At 40.8% G+C, this 18,244-nt stretch overlaps 1 protein-coding gene across 1 annotated transcript in view; it reads right to left on the minus strand.

The window, feature by feature from the left end:
- Positions 1 to 2,449: 2,449 nt before the first annotated feature.
- sh3gl2a (SH3 domain containing GRB2 like 2a, endophilin A1) overlaps positions 2,450 to 18,244 on the minus strand; it is a gene marked incomplete at both ends in the record, with an annotated part of 76,345 nt that continues 60,550 nt past the window's right edge. The window contains 7 exons of the mRNA XM_080722083.1: positions 2,450 to 2,646; positions 6,248 to 6,369; positions 7,451 to 7,554; positions 10,783 to 10,941; positions 13,599 to 13,732; positions 14,169 to 14,312; positions 14,688 to 14,760. Of these exons, the coding sequence (XP_080578209.1) occupies positions 2,450 to 2,646; positions 6,248 to 6,369; positions 7,451 to 7,554; positions 10,783 to 10,941; positions 13,599 to 13,732; positions 14,169 to 14,312; positions 14,688 to 14,760 (933 nt within the window). The remainder of the gene's footprint in view (positions 2,647 to 6,247; positions 6,370 to 7,450; positions 7,555 to 10,782; positions 10,942 to 13,598; positions 13,733 to 14,168; positions 14,313 to 14,687; positions 14,761 to 18,244) is intronic.

Here is an 18,244-nt window from a genome sequence, read left to right on the forward strand (position 1 = left end):
GGAGAATAATTGCAGAAGCTGTGTTTGATCCCTTGGTAAAATACATTTTCTAAAAGAACATCACAGGTTAATGGAAATGCACCAGGGTGCATATATGCACTTTACTGGCATTATTCCCATGTAATACTCGATGAATACGGTTGTTGGACACAGTAATGCCTTGTAAGTATATCTCCTTAAACTACAATGTCAAGGCGTTTACAGCACTGTGTTACACCGCTATAATAACATTAACCACTTGAACCCCAGCATGTCCATTCTGAGGGGAACTTACCAAAAAAAGCAGATCTACAAGCTCAAAATGTTTCATTTTGAGCTTGTAGCTTGTTTTTTATTTAGTGTAGACCGGAAGAGCAGTCCGAGTACAGTTACACTACAGTCCGTTGCACTAAGACTAGAGGGTTTAAGTGGTTAAGTAAAGATATTACAGTGTACTCACTTCTCCATATAGGTTACTGAAGCAGGGCCACAGTGAAATAATACATTATTGCGACCGTCAGGTCGCAGTTACTATCAAAACCTCTACCGGCTGTCTGTCAGTCTGTCCATCACGTCACGTCACACTTTTGGCCCTACTCTTATCTCTGCCTCCGTTGCCCCTATCCATGCTAAACTTTGCACACACACTCCTTGGCTGGCAAACCACAACCTCCGCCCCAGATTTCTCACATGCCCCTCTTCTAGTGCCACCATGAGGTTGCTTTTTGCAGACAACATACATGCGACCTGACGGTCGCTTATCTCCCGATTAGGGAGTCTTACTGGTATCAGTGTACTGTATATCAAACAACTAATCTGACATCAGACACGGATAAGGAAAGCTCATGGCACCTCCCACGTGCCAGTATTATAGATTAGAAAAACTGAATGTGCACATTTTGAACATCTGATTTCCTTTTGTCACGGTGTAGAACAAAAACATCCCCACTACTAACACTAAGGGGAAAAAAAGTGTTATTCTCTTTTTCCACTGAGCCGTTATTTGGGAACCTCCCACAGCATCCTCCTTCAACACATCTTTGTATTGAACCGAGAACATAGTCGGCTATGTCTAGTTTTTATAATCGTATGCCCTGGTTTACAGATGGCTAAATTACAGAGCACTACCGTACTGAACTGTATTAACAGACAATCATACACAGCAACATGATCTACGCCTTCCGCTGCAGAGAACAGCTAAACCCGATAAGCATTATAGTTCCTATAAGTTATATTATAGCACGATACATCAACCATATTTTTCACAAGTATTTCCACATTGATTAAAATACATATCATAGAGAGACCAAACATAGGATTTCTCTTTAAATATTTTTCAAAGGTGTTTCAAATGTGAGTTTAGTCTTTTCATGATTTTAGTTCTAGATCAATCACTGGCTCTATTACATAATCTCACATAGCCTACTCATGAATATAACCCTGCACACATTACCAAAGAATGGTCGAAATTGCAAGCGTTTACCCCCTGCATAGCGTCGAGTGGCTCTGTGACATGACATCTGTTAGCTGTCTTGAAGTATTGAAACCAAAATGCAAATCTAACTCAACTAAGTTTGGTATTAGAATATCACCTAGAGACAATCCAGTGCATCTGCTGTACTGATTAGATTTTCAGGTCAAAAAAGCATACTACAGGTTTGTTAAATTATCATCTTTTTTTCAAGCACATCATATTTACACAGAAACCTTATGAGCATGAAATGGACATTAAGGGTTTCCCTTGGAGAATCTATCTGCATGCCTGGGGCGGACCTCCGTTAAAGACAGCAGCAATTTCACAGAACACAGTGAGTTCAAACTGATTTTTGATACGATAAAACATCAAACATTATTAAAACATGCTGAAGCTAATTTCTCTAATAAATATGAAGTATAATATATGGACCAGTGTCAGAATGAGGAAGACATGTGCTAATATAGCTAAAGGTTTCCACAGAGTACAGAGCAGAGAAAGAGATTTAAATACCTGCTGAAGTAACAGCCAACATAAAACAGGACATAATATGGATCAAATTACTACTGGAGCTTGGGGGCCATGGGCTAACACAAAAAGAAAAGAAAAACATTTTAAAAACAGTAGTACGACCCCAAATTGACATTTTGAACCATTGGGTTTGATGTTATTGTCAACAATCGGTGTTCGAGACGGCTGTCATCAGTTAATTTTTTCTCATTCGCTTTTCAAAGTTTGCTTTCATTCCCAAATTGGTGGATTAATCTCAAGTCGGTGTCATTTGTTTCTTTTTTTACATTACCGATTTGTGTATCCCCCCTCTCCTATCGGAATATGGGCAGCTGGCAGGAATGTTTAAGGATGAGGAAAACTAGGGGAATCTAATTCTGGGGGATGTGACTGAGGATTGGAGGCTATAGGAATTCATTGCTTTTTGTTTCCGCTTGCGTAAACGAGGCGTGGTCGTCATCCTGACGGACCAGGCTTTGATTGCCCTTAGTTTGGCAGCGCCACCAGGATTTCCACGTAATTGACGGGGAAGAAGCCTGAGTGGCCGTGCAGCATGCCTTCATACCAGTTGTCATCGATTTTGTTGGTCAGGGTGATGATGTCGCCCTCCTTGAACCCTAGCTCGCCCTCATTCTCAGGGTCAAAGTCATACAGTGCACGACAGCATGGTTGGTCCAACGGCGCTGGATAGGGTGAGACATGGGACACGGAGAGGGGAGAAAAAAAGGGAGTATTAGACAGGAAGAGGAGAGTACATGGATAATAGATGAAAGATGCTCAAATAAGACACAAAGTAGAGATGAAGTGTTATTTCTTGAAGTGAAGAGCTCACCTGGGGATCTGGCTGAAAGTGGAATGGTAGAGAGACACAAAGAGAGGGGGGGGGGGAGAGATGAAGAAGATAAGTGAACATATTTGGCATACACACTTAACAAATAGAAAATCTGAGGGCGAAAAGCAGGCGGAAGTGTAAAAAACAGGGGTTAGAATCTCACATTATGTACCATTAGACTGGTAAATAAGCCCAAACACAATCAAAGTCCTACTGTGTAACGTGAATTTAAGTAATCTGTTTTGGTGACGCCTCTTGTAGCTCTGTTATCATTACAGTTTGTCCATTGCTATTTTGGAAAGTAACCTACGGTAGAAACTGTATTTTAGTACATAAATAAATGCTTTCCAGTACATCTCAAGTGCCTAAAAGTGTCCGGGGTGAATAGGAATAGTGCTTAAAGGAGTAGTTCACCCCCAAAATGACTTTTTTTCTATTGATTAGTCATGCCATGGAGACTAGAGTTCAATAATTTTTTTAGTTTTTTGTCGCATTCCTAAGACAAAAATGTGATAACAATAAATTTACCTCCATTCATTCCGGATGGTGACCCGTTTCGAAACGGGTCACCATCCGGAATCAATGGGGGTAAATTTACTCGAATCAAATTTTTGTCTTAGGAATGTGACAAAAACCAAAACATATTATTGAACTCTACTCTCCATGGCATGACTAATCAATAGAAAAAAAGTCATTTTGGGGGTGAACTACTCCTTTAATAGTGTTTAGAGAACACATAATGTGGAATGGTTATATGAAAAAGTTACACAGTATGACTTTATCATAAACTAAATAATAAATAGAAAATGCATTGCAAGACTAGAGTGGCAGCCATTGTAGATATCATCCTTTATGCATTTAGCCTGCATATATAAAGTCTCCAGACCAGTCATTGAACATTAAAAGTACGGTGTACGGTTGATGTGATAGTCTATACATGCAGGGCTGAGAGGTCACAATGGTTACAACTGTAGCTGCACTGCAAAATAAAATAAAGATGAGGCTAAAACAATGACTGGAAAAGAGTTCAATACGGTATCAACATCACAAAAAAGAAACACTCATAGAAGACAAGAGTGACTCTCAATTCACTCTTGGCTCACCTGGAGATCTTGCTGCAAAGGAAGAGAGGACAGAAGAAGAGAAGTAAAAGAACGTTAGTGTTTTAGGCTTCACAGCACACAGAATGCAACATGGATGAAGCCATGAAAGGAGAGATGGATCGGCAGATTATTACATGGATAAATAGATGAAGTGGTGAATGGCAAAGAAACACAGATACAAATGTTCTGACTGTTCAGTTCAGGTGAAATTGTATCTTTAATCCAAGCCTACTAAGACACTGTTCAAGTGTCTTAGTAGCATATTAGACACATGGAGAAACAGACAGACAGACAGACAGACAGACAGACAGACAGACAGACAGACAGACAGACAGACAGACAGACAGACAGTGTTGTTTTTGACAGCAAATTTTGATTTGGTTTTAGTCATAGTCTTTTGAATAAAATGTCATTTAGTTTTAGTCATAATTTAGTCACCTGAAAAGTTTTAGTCTAATTTTAGTCGACTAAATATCATGAGATTTTAGTAGACTAAATCTACAGTTGATTTAGTCAACTAAAATGTATTTTGTCAGGCCTTGATGGCATCGTAATGACTGATTTTACACTTGGTTGCATGCTGAAAATAGCCGATCTACAAGCCCACAACGCTTCCCTCCCTAACGTTTTAGTCTAGTTTTTCTTTTGTTGACGAAATTGTCAACATATTTAGTCTTAGTTTATTCATCACAGCTTAGTTGTTATTTAGTTTTCGTCAGTGAAAAAAATGCAGTCGACAAACATTTTTCGTCATAGTTTTAGTCGACGAAATCAACACTGCAGCAGACAGACAGACAGACAGACAGACAGACAGACAGACAGACAGACAGACAGACAGACAGACAGACAGACAGGCAGGCACAGAGACAGAGACAGAGACAGAGACAGAGACAGAGACAGAAACAGAGACAGAGACAGAGAGTGATAGAGTGAAGGTAGAGATATCGATGTATCTCTCCAGGATTCACTCAGGGCTCACCTGGGGACCTGGCTGCAAAGGGGGGTTTGGGGAAGAGGGGCAGTGTAAAGAGAGAGAAAGGACAGAGCAAAGAAAATAGAACAGCAGTCATAATTTGCATTGGATTACTGTTGATGATGATGTTGATGATGGAAAAAGGATGGCAGTTAAGATTAGGGATGGAGCTTATTAGATGCGATGCAATGAAGAACACACGCACACGCCAAAGAAGAAGAAGAAAAAAAAGAGTACATTTGACCCATAGGCTCACCTGGTGACCTCGCTCCTATAGAAATGAACAAATAATAATAAAAAGAAAACATAGAGGGAAACAGAAGAACACATGTTTGTGTTCAGTTGTTGCAGACGGATGGACAAACTGTAGAGTACAAAATTCTATTAAAAATAAAGATTAGGATAAAGGGTACAGGGAAATTGTACAGACACATATAGTTACTTCACACTGGCCTTATTCTGCGTACATACGTAAGTACTGTAAGTACGGCACACAGTAAAGGGCTGTGTACACATCAAGAATTATAACTACTAGAAGCTCGGCCGCCCTTGGGTGGCCGAGCGTCTAGTCGGCGACCTGGCCAACTCGGGAACGATGTAAATAGGGAATGAATGCCCCACCCTTTAATGCAAACCCCATTATACCTGTTGTCATACGACCTGTTTTGACCATCTGTTTGCCTGTGTCCATTTATGCCCATATATGGAGATATCAAGCCCATATATGGAGATATCTGTATGTCTGCGTCCATTTTATGCCCATATATGGAGATCTCTGTGTCTGTGTCCCTTTTATGCCCATATATGGAGACTTCTGCCCTTCGGGCGGCCAATCGGGTCGGGTCGAGGCCCGGCACTGCACTCCGCGCCGCGGCAGGGAACGTGCGTGCCGAATCTGAAGCCGGTGGGACGAACGGTTCTCGAGATACGCGGATTACATACACACACAGACACGCACGCACGCAGAGACTTCTCGCATTTATAGATAGATAACGATATGATGATGATGTGAGCATGGGCGCCGATTTCTGATTTTGCCGGTGGGTGCTCAAAGACGAGTTACAAGATTCCAACCCACTGTTTTACGAGAGTTGTCGCCTTTTGAAGACACATTCTATTCATACTTTCAAAGTGTTGTTCATTAAATCGCTCTGAAAGTGATCCAAATGACATTGTTTGCCACTGTTGTTAGTTGGAGCAGCCAGGCATGGAGCCTGTGAGTCAATGATTTTTTTAATTTGTTTTATATTTATCTTTTTAATTATTGTTCTGTTCGCATAGAGTTATTGTTATTTTATTAATTGTATTTGTATGCTAATAAATGTGTCTTGAACAATCACTATATTAAAATATATATACAATCTCCTGAGACTCACCTGGGGACCTGGCGGGGCCACTGTGGAATCCTCCATTGAAGCTCTCAATGCTGGAAAGGTCCATGGACATACGAGGTTTAGGAGTAAACTCTTTCTTGGGCTTTTCGGAGGCATCCTTTATCCTGCAACATGGGATACAAACACAAACGCTCAGCAAGCAAACAGAGATACATTTTGACAAACAGACATGAGAATGTATTTGACTGTAGAAGCTGCTGTAAAATGGCTTGGATGCATTGGAAAATGATGGCGTCCAACATTTGGGATCTTAGTTTGAACACATCGGGCTCTATTTTCGTCCATGCTTTACCCCTTATCCCTAAACTTCTTTGCCTTGTTTTACTATTTTTTTAAACATTTTGAATAGTTAAAAATAGCTGATCTGCAAGCTCACAACGTGTTGATGTAGATTGGCTATTTGAAGAATTTTAAAATATTTTTCAAAATTGTAAAAAAGGAAAAGAAGTTTAGGGATAAGGTGGAAGACATGGATGAAAATATAACTCCTTGTGTTATGGCTGTCATTCATTCATTCATTCATTCATTCATTCATTCATTCAATATTTTAGCCCTTTTCTGTAAAATTGTAATCATTATGCTAATTAATTGATCCCTACATATTGTAACGTTCCGCACACCGAGTGGGAGTCGACAGGTGCCGCCGCAGCCTGGAGTACGTGCGTCGTGCCGTGGCAAACGATCACCCTCCCTGCCTGACTTCTCTCCCCCAAACATGAGCCAGTTGCGTTCACATTGACGCTCATCCAATAACCGAATGCACTGCAGCGGATTTGAACCGTTAGACTCTGCGGTGGTGGGCAGGTACTTATAGCAGTCATGATGTCTGACATAAGCTTGTCCAAAAAACTCTACCTCTATACTTATTCTCTACAGCACAAATTGTTGAGTGGATTATACAGTAAGTTCACAAGTTGGAAGTATAGCACAAACACGGCTCAGTGCTGTACTACGGACAAGTCGACTGTTAGCTAAGTTCTTGATGATAGAATGACGTGCAGAAGAAATAATTCCTTTCCATTGCTAACCCTTTGCACAGCAGCCATTTTGAAAGGTAAACACAGCTGATGGTACAAACAATTGTGGGTGTGTTTCATTTAGATTTGACATAGACAGCTCCTGTACAGTTAACTTCATGCTAGCACACATTTCGAAGAAAACCCTTTAGTTGTCACCAGTACTGACCGTATCTCCATCTTGCCGGTGAGCTGTGTGAGGATCTCAACAGACCTGCTGTGATATTCCAACTGAGCTTGGACCAGTGCAGCCAGCTGGCTCACCTGTTCAATCTGCAAAATCAAAAGACTGTTATATACGGAATACGTTTCTCACACAGCTGTTCATACGCATCACAGGAGCCTGTCACTGATTGCTTAATGCTGTGTTTCGTTACAGCTCAACATCTCATTGTGTGTACTCAGGGGTGTCGCACCAAATTCTGGGCCCTGGGTACAAGGATTCACTGCGGGCCCCCCATGAATGTTCTTTATAGGGGGAGGCGGTTTAACCCATTTAGACTGGGAACGCATTATTACGCATTATTTTGTGTTTTAACTATTGAAAAATAGGAGATATACCATACACTGTAGAAAAATATGGACGAAGCGACGCCATTGGTTTCTATGCAGCGCAAATGGCACTTTTCCACGCCTTGAAATGGGTGTCGCCATCATAGAAATAAATAGAATTGTAAAAGCACCAGAGATGCTATTGGCTGCCAACGGTCACGTGCAACGCAAGGATACTCGGGAGAATGTGTTGAGCTCTGCCGAAAATATAGCAGACGAAGAAGAAAACGTGGACCGCCCACAAGCCAGCCAGCGAAAAACAAATCCAGTATGGCTGACACAGACGGACCGCAGTGACAGTAAATGTCCGAAAAACTTTTTAATTTTACCACGGACTACGGAGATTTGTGCACCGAAAGTTTGGACTGCAGCCGCCGCTAACCTGACCGGGCCGTCTAGGACTCTGTACCCCGCATTGGAAGCCTTCTACTTTTGAAAGTGCCCGTGCCGTTCCGCAGGGTCTTATAATAATCCAGTTGTCCACTAGACTTTTCACAAAGCAAAGAGGCATTCGTCCAGAGAAATATGCATGGGTTTATTCATATTTATTAACAGGGATTTGTGATGTTTATAGGACTGAAGTTGCACTAATAGTTTTCATTCACACCTCTTAACAAAAGCTGTCAACAATGTCAATGTGACACCTATGTTAACAATGCGATTAATGTAGGAATGGATGCAATATGCATATGAATTGTCCATTGTGACTACAGTCTATGATTGTGACATGCTAAGTAGGCTACAGTAGCGAGAAGCTGGATTAATGAATTGATTCGTGAACTAATTATTGAGCTGACATTATGCAGTATCGTGGGTTAATTATTCCTACATATTAAAGACTGTGACAATGATACTGTAGCCTCAGTGTCGTTTTCAAATGTTTTAATTAATACCATTTGGCGAGGCGCTAAATGTTGAGTGTTTCTTTTGTTTAGTTTTATATTCTATTATATGCTATACCACTTTATATACGAGTGGTTACTTTGGGGAAATACATTATTATACTAGCCGTTCTAAACCTACAAAAAGCCAGATAATTGCCATAACATCACGTCGCCGAAGCCTGCTATGACCAACTTCAAATTCCAAACGAGCTCCCGACCAAGATCTCCCATACTCAGCTGGCTTCAACAACAGGTATATGAGGTGCCAAGGGATACAGGATAGCAGGACATGCAACTTATGTAAAAAGTGCTGTTTTCAGTTTCCAAAATGTTACATGAAATATTTGATAAATGGTCTGAAGTAGGCCTAATGTAAAGTAAGTCTGTGGTAGGCATACATGACAAATTATCAAGAATGCCATATGCCAATGTTAAAGACGAGTTCATAAAATAATATAGGCTTCCATTGTCTTAGAACATAGGCTATTTTGGCTGTGAGTGGCGGCAGTGGCCACTGATAATCTGTAGGCTCATGTCGATCACGGATTGATGTGGCATGCCATACTTGCACAAATCATGACGAGAAAAATAAAATAAAGACGCATTGTTTTGGTGGCATTATATATAGGCTCTCATAAGTTGTTACACAATCGGGCAGGTATAGCCTTAATTCATAATAAATAAATACCAAGTCGTGTGGCTGATATGCCTATAAGAGTAAATAAATTATAGGCGTATTAACACATATGGTGCCAACCCCGAGTTTCCCGAGTTTGTATTGGTACTAGTGCTGTGCCAACCCCGAGTTTCCCGAGTTTGGGCCGTTTTTGAATTTTTTTTTTATTTTTTTTTTCAAAATTTTTTTTTTCAAATTTGTTTTTTGGACCTCCAGAAATGTATTAGGCATGATCGCGATCGCGAAATTGCATGTTTAACCCCCATACCAACCCATTCTTTCAAACATGGCAGCCATGTTTGTTTACATCTGAAGAAAACATAATGGCTGATAAATCATGAATGCCTGAACGGATTTCCAAGCGGATTTTTTTGTTTGAAAGCTGTGAACAGCATCTACACACGTGGTGCATCATCTAGGCATGGGCGTGCACTTTTTACACACTTGCACAATTACATGGAAGTCTATGGTAACCATGGCAACGCGAGACATTGAAGAGAAAAAATCATTGCAACATAAGTGTTAACAAAAACGATGTTTTAACATTTATAGCCTATAATTATACAGAATTGCCTATATGTGTGTTTATTTATGTCCTCGCTCATTTTAATAGCTCTGGATTAAGAGCGTCTGCCTATATTGTACAGTGTAACCTGGGTTTGTATAATAGTTTTATATTGTAACAATGTTTGTACGCCGTTGTACAAAGAAAACCGACCTACAAGCTAACAGTGCGTCGCATTACGACCAACGCTGATGAGCTGATGTGGGCAAAGGCTGATCTGGGATCAGCCGCGCCCCTGCAACTTTATCATCTATTTTAAAATAAATTGACCAAATTTCGACAAAACGTATATGATGGTGATTGAAAGGCAATTTTTAACTAGCGATAGGAACCATAAAGTATTCATGAAAATGTTAATTAAGGCTAGAACACGAAAGGGGAAAATGAATGGGATCCAATGGAGAACAATTCTTTTTGCAACCGGCCGGGGGGGGAAAACAGCGCAACTAGCGGCCAATCATAGGAAGTTTTACTTCCGTATTGGAGTCATTTTAAATCGGCAGAACTTGCCCCTTGAGATATACAAGCTCACAGCGCAGCAACGAGTCACGCTGCGAGCTTGTAGATCTGCTATTTTTGAAAGTGTTCTCTTAAAAAATACACATATTCAAAGATTTGCACACATTTCCACGACTTTTCAAAAATAGCAGATCTACAAACTAGCAGCGCGGCATTCGGTGATCTTGTATATCTGCTATTTTTCAATAGCTTAAGTATAAAATAATTAAGGCCCCTCCACTTGGGCCTTAGTAACTCAGTCCCACTTTCCCCCCCTTGTGACGCCCCTGGGTGTACTTGAACTGGAATGACTCGCACTTCCTTACATCAGCCTCTAGGAGGTTGAACATGCACTGCTCTGCGAGCTCCTTGGAATCGTCGAATTTTTCCAGGGCTTGTTTCATCTCGTCATCCGTCATCTTGGCCTGCCGCTTCTTCTTGTAGTCAAAGTCCAGACGACGACCCTGCATTTTCTTCAGGTGGTGCTGCGAAGGAAACCAAATGGTAATCCATAATAGCATAAGACAGTACTGTCTGTCAGTTCAGCAGTCAGAAGGATTTTCTGTTATAGAGCTGGGTCCTGGAGGTGGATATATGAACATAGTGGAAGAAGTACAAATTGCTTTTGGGAGCACCCGGGACAGTTTTTAATTTGCCCGATTCAGTATTTAGATATTAATTTTATCAGACATGGCCCATTCCTATACAAACCCATTGTAACCATGATAGATTGAGTGTTTTTGATTAAACTGCCCTCCTCATACGTGAGCAGACTGTGTTTTTTCAATTACCCTTTTCATTTATTTTCTTAATCATTTTATTTTTGTATTACATTTTTTTCATTTTCCCCAAAGAATTATACAAAATAAATGAAAAAAGTGACTCCTTTTCTACAGTGCTTCAGTAAATGTACCTAGTTACTTTCCACCACTGGATCTCTGCTGTCGGGCCGAAACCTCTTAACTCCAAAATGTTCATTTTCTGGCAAATTAGCTCAAGTGGAGTTATGAGGTTTTGACATTGGTTCAATATTATTTTAACCAACACACAGACGTAAAGGGTGTCACATAATTATGAAAAAAAGAGATGGCCAATCAGGTGGAGTTAGCTGGTTTGGCAGAAAGTGTAGAGTTAGGAGGCTTTGCCCCAAGCACTTTTTACTACTTTCCATTGGTTCAATATTATTTTAACCAACACTCAGATGTAAAGGGTGTTCAATAGCCCTGATTTATGCCCAAAAAAATCTAAAACCTCAAAAATGGTTAAGCCCCAGGGGGGTCCAGGGGCAAAATCCGCCTAAAATGTGTGCCCAAATTGGAACAGTTATGGGCACAAAACTACAATGAGTATGGCTACACTTGGCTCACCAAATAGCAGCTAACCCCTGAAAATTCATGAATGCAGTGTAAAATATCACATTCTTCTCACCAAATTGCCCTGCTGTGACCATTTACTGAGGAAAAGATGACTGAAAAAGAGCTCCGCCTATGGAAAATGTGTATTCTGAGTAGTGAATGAGCCTCAAGACCTCATTGAAAACATATATAATGAATTGAGAAAATGTACACCAAGGTGTCATCAATTGATATGCAAAATTTGATGAATGTGCTCCACACTATACAAACTATATAGATGTTTTAGTGAGAGTAGTGCTAGGCGGACACACATTTGGAGAGGAAATGCCCATTTGGAGAGAAAATTTACCCAAACATGCATTTGACTTGCTAAAGGACATTTCTGCAACAACTAACAACTCAGGTCCCTTACATTATCTTATGTGAACACAATAGAGTAATTTTTCCATCATATTCACCCTGTTTTTTTTGCAGATCTATCATTGTGCATGGTTATGATGGGTATTTTATACATTTAGTATAAAATACCCATCAAAATAGCATTATTTTGACTCCTAATGGAGCAATAAGAAGATGCATATACCCAAAACTGTGACTGAAATGTCATGACCTTTTCACTTTCTCCACTAGGGGGCACTCTGCATCAAGCCAGGGACATAGAAAGAGCTGCGGTGTTCTCTTCTCATACACCATGCTTGTCGGCAGCTAATACAGTATGCTATGCTATGCTGTTCCCATAGGCTGTTCCAGACCCAAATCAGTGATGTCACTTCCTTTTCTGTTGAGAAGGAAGTGACGTTACTGATGTATCCTTAGTATCTTCATCAATGGAAGAGAACAATAACATGTAGCCTGCCCAGACGAATTAGGAGAAGCTCACAAAGGATAGAGACACGTGCGTCATGCGTAAAAGGGAAACTGAGTGAACCGAGCTCCGCCGTTACGCAGTAACCTAAGTCGAGCATAGATTGGGCTATGATGATCCTTATCACATCGTTGGAAAGCTCTCGGGCTAGAGAATCGATCCATCACAACCAAACATGACTCAAACAAATACTTTTGTCGTCCAAGGGGTTGAAAGTACGAGTGGTCGGATAACAGTTATTGGACGTGTCTCACTGTCTATCATGTTGGTTTTCGTTGTAAGCTCACAGAAAGCAGTTCCAAGTATGGAAATGAATCATGAAGGATGCGCCTCTGCAAATTAGGACTGGAAACGGCCATGTTTGTCGTTTTTGATGGAGTACACCAAAAAAAGGAACTACAATTTGCGCAAATGTTTTTTTTTGCAAACTTTGTCTGCTTACGTTTCCGAGGCTGGAGAGGCGAGTTTACATCGCATCGACTCAAGGTTGGTCCCATTTGAAAGAGCTGAATCTCCTCATGCGTTTCGATACCAGGTTTGTTTGTGTAGCTTACGGGAAAGTGTTTCTATACGAGAGTGCATGTAAATCGTTCTTATATTTCTGGCGTTTGTAAATATTAGACACTATTTTTTAAGATATTATTTATTAGACTAATGTATGGATGGAACATACATTTGCAGCACATTATATATGCTATAGGCCCACTGTAGCTGAATCAACATCGGAATTGTGGTTTTATTAGGTCTCTATTGATTTATTGACTGGTGAAAAGAGCTATACGGCCATTGCCCCCGCCGGCGGGGGCAATGGGGCTCAAGAGGTTAAGAGGTTTTGGCCAGACAGTGACGATAATCTCTCCATTGTGTATGTGCGTTGGTAGTAGAGCTGATGAGCGTATGTGTCATCATGTGCTCCTCTTACCTGGATTTCCCTGAGGTCTTTGTCATGGAGGTTCTGCAGCGGGTCAATGAAGTTCTGTTTCACCTCCATGTCCAGGGCGTCCTTCACCTCCCCGAGCTCATGCATGGCTTCCCCAACATCAACCAGTGAAAGGCCTAAAGAAGCACACACAAGATATAGGAGGAGGATGCTATTGGAGAAGATATTAGAAGATAAGGGTAGACTTGTGAAAAAAATACAAAAGGAGAAAGGGAGGAGAAGATAAGAGTAACATCCATGCTGATCCATATAGGCAGAAAGTTGTGTTCCTTCATTCACTGCCAAATTTCCCTCTCTCAATAAACAAAGAATATGTTTTTTATATATACTGTATATATATATTTTTAATTAATTACAATGGCGATTGTGAACCTCAGGTGTATCTTGTCCTGATAATAAGACTTTTGCATAACATTGTTACTATGCTACTTCCTCCCTTGAACACGGAATGTTATGACACACTGTTGTTAATGTAGCTCATAATTCTGGTAGCTTACAGCAGTTTCTCTATCAGTACTCAAGCAGCATACATTAAGCGTTCCTGCACTTTACCAAAGCTGGATTCTTCTCCAAGCTCCCTGCCGAACTTGGCCATGGCCTCTCCCAACACAGCCTCAGTTTGAATATACCCCGGTCCTTTCTCCTGGCCCCGCATACGAGACATGGAGTTCATCATGGTCATCTTGGCTCTAGTTGCTGGAGAAGCACAATATCAGTTAGCCAACTCACACACTGACTCAGACGAGCCAACTCAAACCAACCACACTGACCCAAACAAATAACAAACACAAACCAACCCAACCACACATTCAGCCCCTCTATAGTTTAGTTTAGTTTAATTTCATAGTGAGACTGTTCTACAACTGAGAGGTTAGGAGTTTTTTGTTTCAAATATTTGTATTAATTTGAATTTAAATATTGGGCATGATGTCAGAACAATGTAATTTTTTTAAGAACCCATAATAATTTCTAAGTATTAAGTTACTGTGGATTAGAGTGGCAACTAAATACTTGAACTCTAATATGGACAAACCACACAGAAATTGTCCCACTGAGTCGATTTGGTCTCACCTGGATTGGGCTGCAGGTACTCATTGGTTCTGGTCATGATGTCCATCACTGCCCTGGAGGTGCTGTCCACCTTCTATAGACCACAACACGACACAACATTTACCATGAACTATAGAATGGACCAAAGTGATGAAGGGGTAAAAAAATAACTACAAAGCACTCGGTAGAAAGCAGACCTTTAACACTTTGACCGCCACGGAGGTCATATGACGTCGCGTTTTTACCCCCCCCGCGCTGCCACCGGCGTCATATGACGCCGGAATGTCTTTTTTTTAATTAACACAAGATTAGGAGCATATGTATCACTGACGCTTGGATTCAGCCGTCCTGGGCCCTGGAATGACTAAAATCACCATGGTTACCATTGTGTGGCCAATCAGCTTGTGTTACCTTGTGTTACCATGGTGATTTGGTACATGACCGTCCTCCCCAGGCCTGGGATTGCTGGATGGACGGCATTCACGGAAGGAGCAGCATGTGTTTGGGGGGGGGTTTAGTTTAGTGCTTTACTATACTACTGAGGACTACTTCTACAGCCGTATGTGATCTGAAAAGTTTTACTGGATCGTCATGGTTCATCGACCAGGCCACCAGGGACCACCGAGCCGCGGCGTCGCAGCGAAAAGAACTGCTATATAAAGTAAGTGGTTGTTGCTAGATTGATTGATTGATACAGTGGTGTATTGCCGTGTTTGGGGGGTCGCCGACTCGCTCCGAGAGCAAGCATGAGATGAGAGATGATTATGCTCATCTCGGATCACAACAGTTGGTCCGCGCGCGGACCACCGATTGAGCAGGGCGTTTAGCTCAGCGGCGTCAGTTCAGAAAAAGCTAAGTTATGGCAACATGACTGGTGTCTTTCACGCGCGCGAGGCTCGCGTGCAAGACACCAGTCATGTTACCATACCTTGACAACAGGCACGATTACAGTACATTTTATTATATTCCCCCTGTAGCCAAGGTATGGCAGCTGCCATAGCTTGCCATACCCAATTGACGCCTCTTTAGCTTAGCTTGGTGAGAAAGGAGGACAGATGCTCCATTTAGTGCAAAACAAACACATCCCAGCAAAACAACCACTATAAGTCACTCGCAAACGTCGCAGTCTGACCAATCCAGCGAGATGGAGATCGAAAAAGAATCCCAGTGGTAATCCTCATTGTATTTTTATAGTTTTATCGTGTTTTATTCTAAAAGTAACCTGGTGCCAACGTTGTTTGCTAAGCCTGCTCAGATTTCCTCTCTCTCTTCCTCTCTCTCTCTCTCTCTCTCTCTCTCTGCCATGATACAAGAGAGAAAGTTGGGGAGAGAGAGATTGATTGATTGATTGAAGACTTTATTAGAAGTTTGCATAGGAAAAGGTACAGTTTCATGACGGTACAGTTCACTGGTACAAGGTCTACTAAAAGGAGATCATGAGATCCATGAAAAGACTAGGCTTATTTCCATAGTAAACCATTGCAGTATCTCATATAACATTGAATGACAGACGGATAGAACACAGTACTATGCAGTAGATATAGTCAGGAAAAAAGGGGGAAATAAAAAACAGTATAAAAACATACAGTAGGTAAATACAAAGAAGGGATTGATTGATTGATTGATTGATTGAAGACTTTATTAGAAGTTTGCATAGGAAAAGGTACAGTTTCATGACGGTACAGTTCACTGGTACAAGGTCTACTAAAAGGAGAGCCATGAAAATACTAAGCTCATAGTGCCTTGCTGGGCTATGAGCTTGTAGATCGGCTATTAGGCATCATATGTAAATGGAAGATCTACAAGCTCATAGCGCGGTGCCGGGCTATGAGCTTGTAGATCTGCTATTTTGGAAATATATGTACCTGTGTATATAAAATGTATAGCAAATAATTATATATACCTTATGGTAATTATGTTTGTTTTTTTCATAATTACTCTTACTTGCAGTTGCCTGGTCTGGATTCTAACATGGTGAAGTTTGTCGCAGTTGGCTTGACTTTGTCAATACAAACATTTCCATATGAATGTACATCAATTTTTATTTAATTTTATGTATTATGACTTTGAATTGCTCAGGGTAGTTTGACCGTTTTAGTTTGACGTGACTAAAATGATGATTGCAATGGAACACATCTACAACTATACTGAAGTGAAACAGCAATGTAAAGTTTTTTTTTTATCTTTATCAGAGTTTTTATCTTTATTTTTGAGATGTCTGATGTCTAACTGAAGGCTTGAATAAAAAATCCCAGGTCAAAACACAGTGGATTCTACTCTGTCTCTCCTTCATCCTGGGAAGATGAAAAAAGAGCCTCTGTCAGTCTCCTGGCTTCTTCCACTTTCCTGCCTTATAACTAGACCACGGTACAACTTTTTTTTAACTTTTTTTTTACAGCATTATGGCCGGTACCCTGTTCTTCATTTAGAGGTACTGTGTGTTCTTGTACCATTTACCAATTTGTTTCTAGGGCTTCTGAAAGTTTTTTTCCTTTGACCTCAATTATCTCAGAAAGTAAATTTCTGATGCTCCTTTTTCATCTGTACAGCTTTCGCTCTCCCTCAGGTTTCTCCACAGCAGAACACCACAGCAGGACGAAATTTTTATGGTGAAAGCTAAGGTTCCGACTCTATATTCTCTGAAATTTTTGTCAATTTTCGTACATCCTACCATTTTCAATTTATTCCGTCAAAAATGAATGGCCGTCTATGGTGGCAAGGGTTATACCCTTAAAACCCTTAACATTGTGGCAGTCAAAGTGTTAAGAGCACAAATAATTTACACTAACTACCATAACTTAAAGTTTTACTATGTAACTTTTTTTATAAAACAAATCTTAAAATTGTCCTAACTGTTAAATCGCTAAAGTTTTAGAACACCCACTCCGTTATTTTCAGCTTCTGAAGCCTTCTCTTTATATGTTTTCTATGAGCCGTGAGGGGGGGAGAATTTCGCGCCATGATTACGTAATCTGCATCATCTGTATACGTTGTGTATACGTTGCCCAATCACATCGCCGATCATGCACACATGGTACACTACCGGCCAATGCAGCGCATCTTGAAGTGGGGTCGCCATATTTGTAGTCGCCCGTGTGTCTCTTTACTCAAAAGGTAATTCTCGCCTACCAGGCAGGGTGAAATAGTCCGTTTCTCCGGAATGCCTGAACGCACAGGAACCAGGGACCCCTCTAAAGATAGCTCTCGGCGTTGTGGAGGCAGACGCGGGGTGTGAAGGTACGAAAAACGGGCGAAAGACGCGAACGCGACCGCGGTTTGCTATATGGCTACTGACCACTAGTTGAGAATCTTACACAGTATAGCTTTAAATATGGGACATGACAGTGGAAATATTGTGCATTTATACAAGCTAGTGGTTCTCAAACGTTGTTGGGCATCAGTGCTTTTACTATTATTATTATTTTATTTTAACACTTCACACATCAGGAGATTCAAAGTTAATCAATGTTTTATCTTTAAACATAACAGTAAAATGTTTCCCATTTACACTTTCTCTCACATACCCCCTGCCCTGAATACCTCCACAAACCCCTATACTCCTCTATAGGGAGAATTGA

Source organism: Nannobrachium achirus (assembly GCF_963921795.1).
Source record: "Nannobrachium achirus genome assembly, chromosome: 3".
Taxonomy (NCBI): Eukaryota; Metazoa; Chordata; class Actinopteri; order Myctophiformes; family Myctophidae; genus Nannobrachium; species Nannobrachium achirus.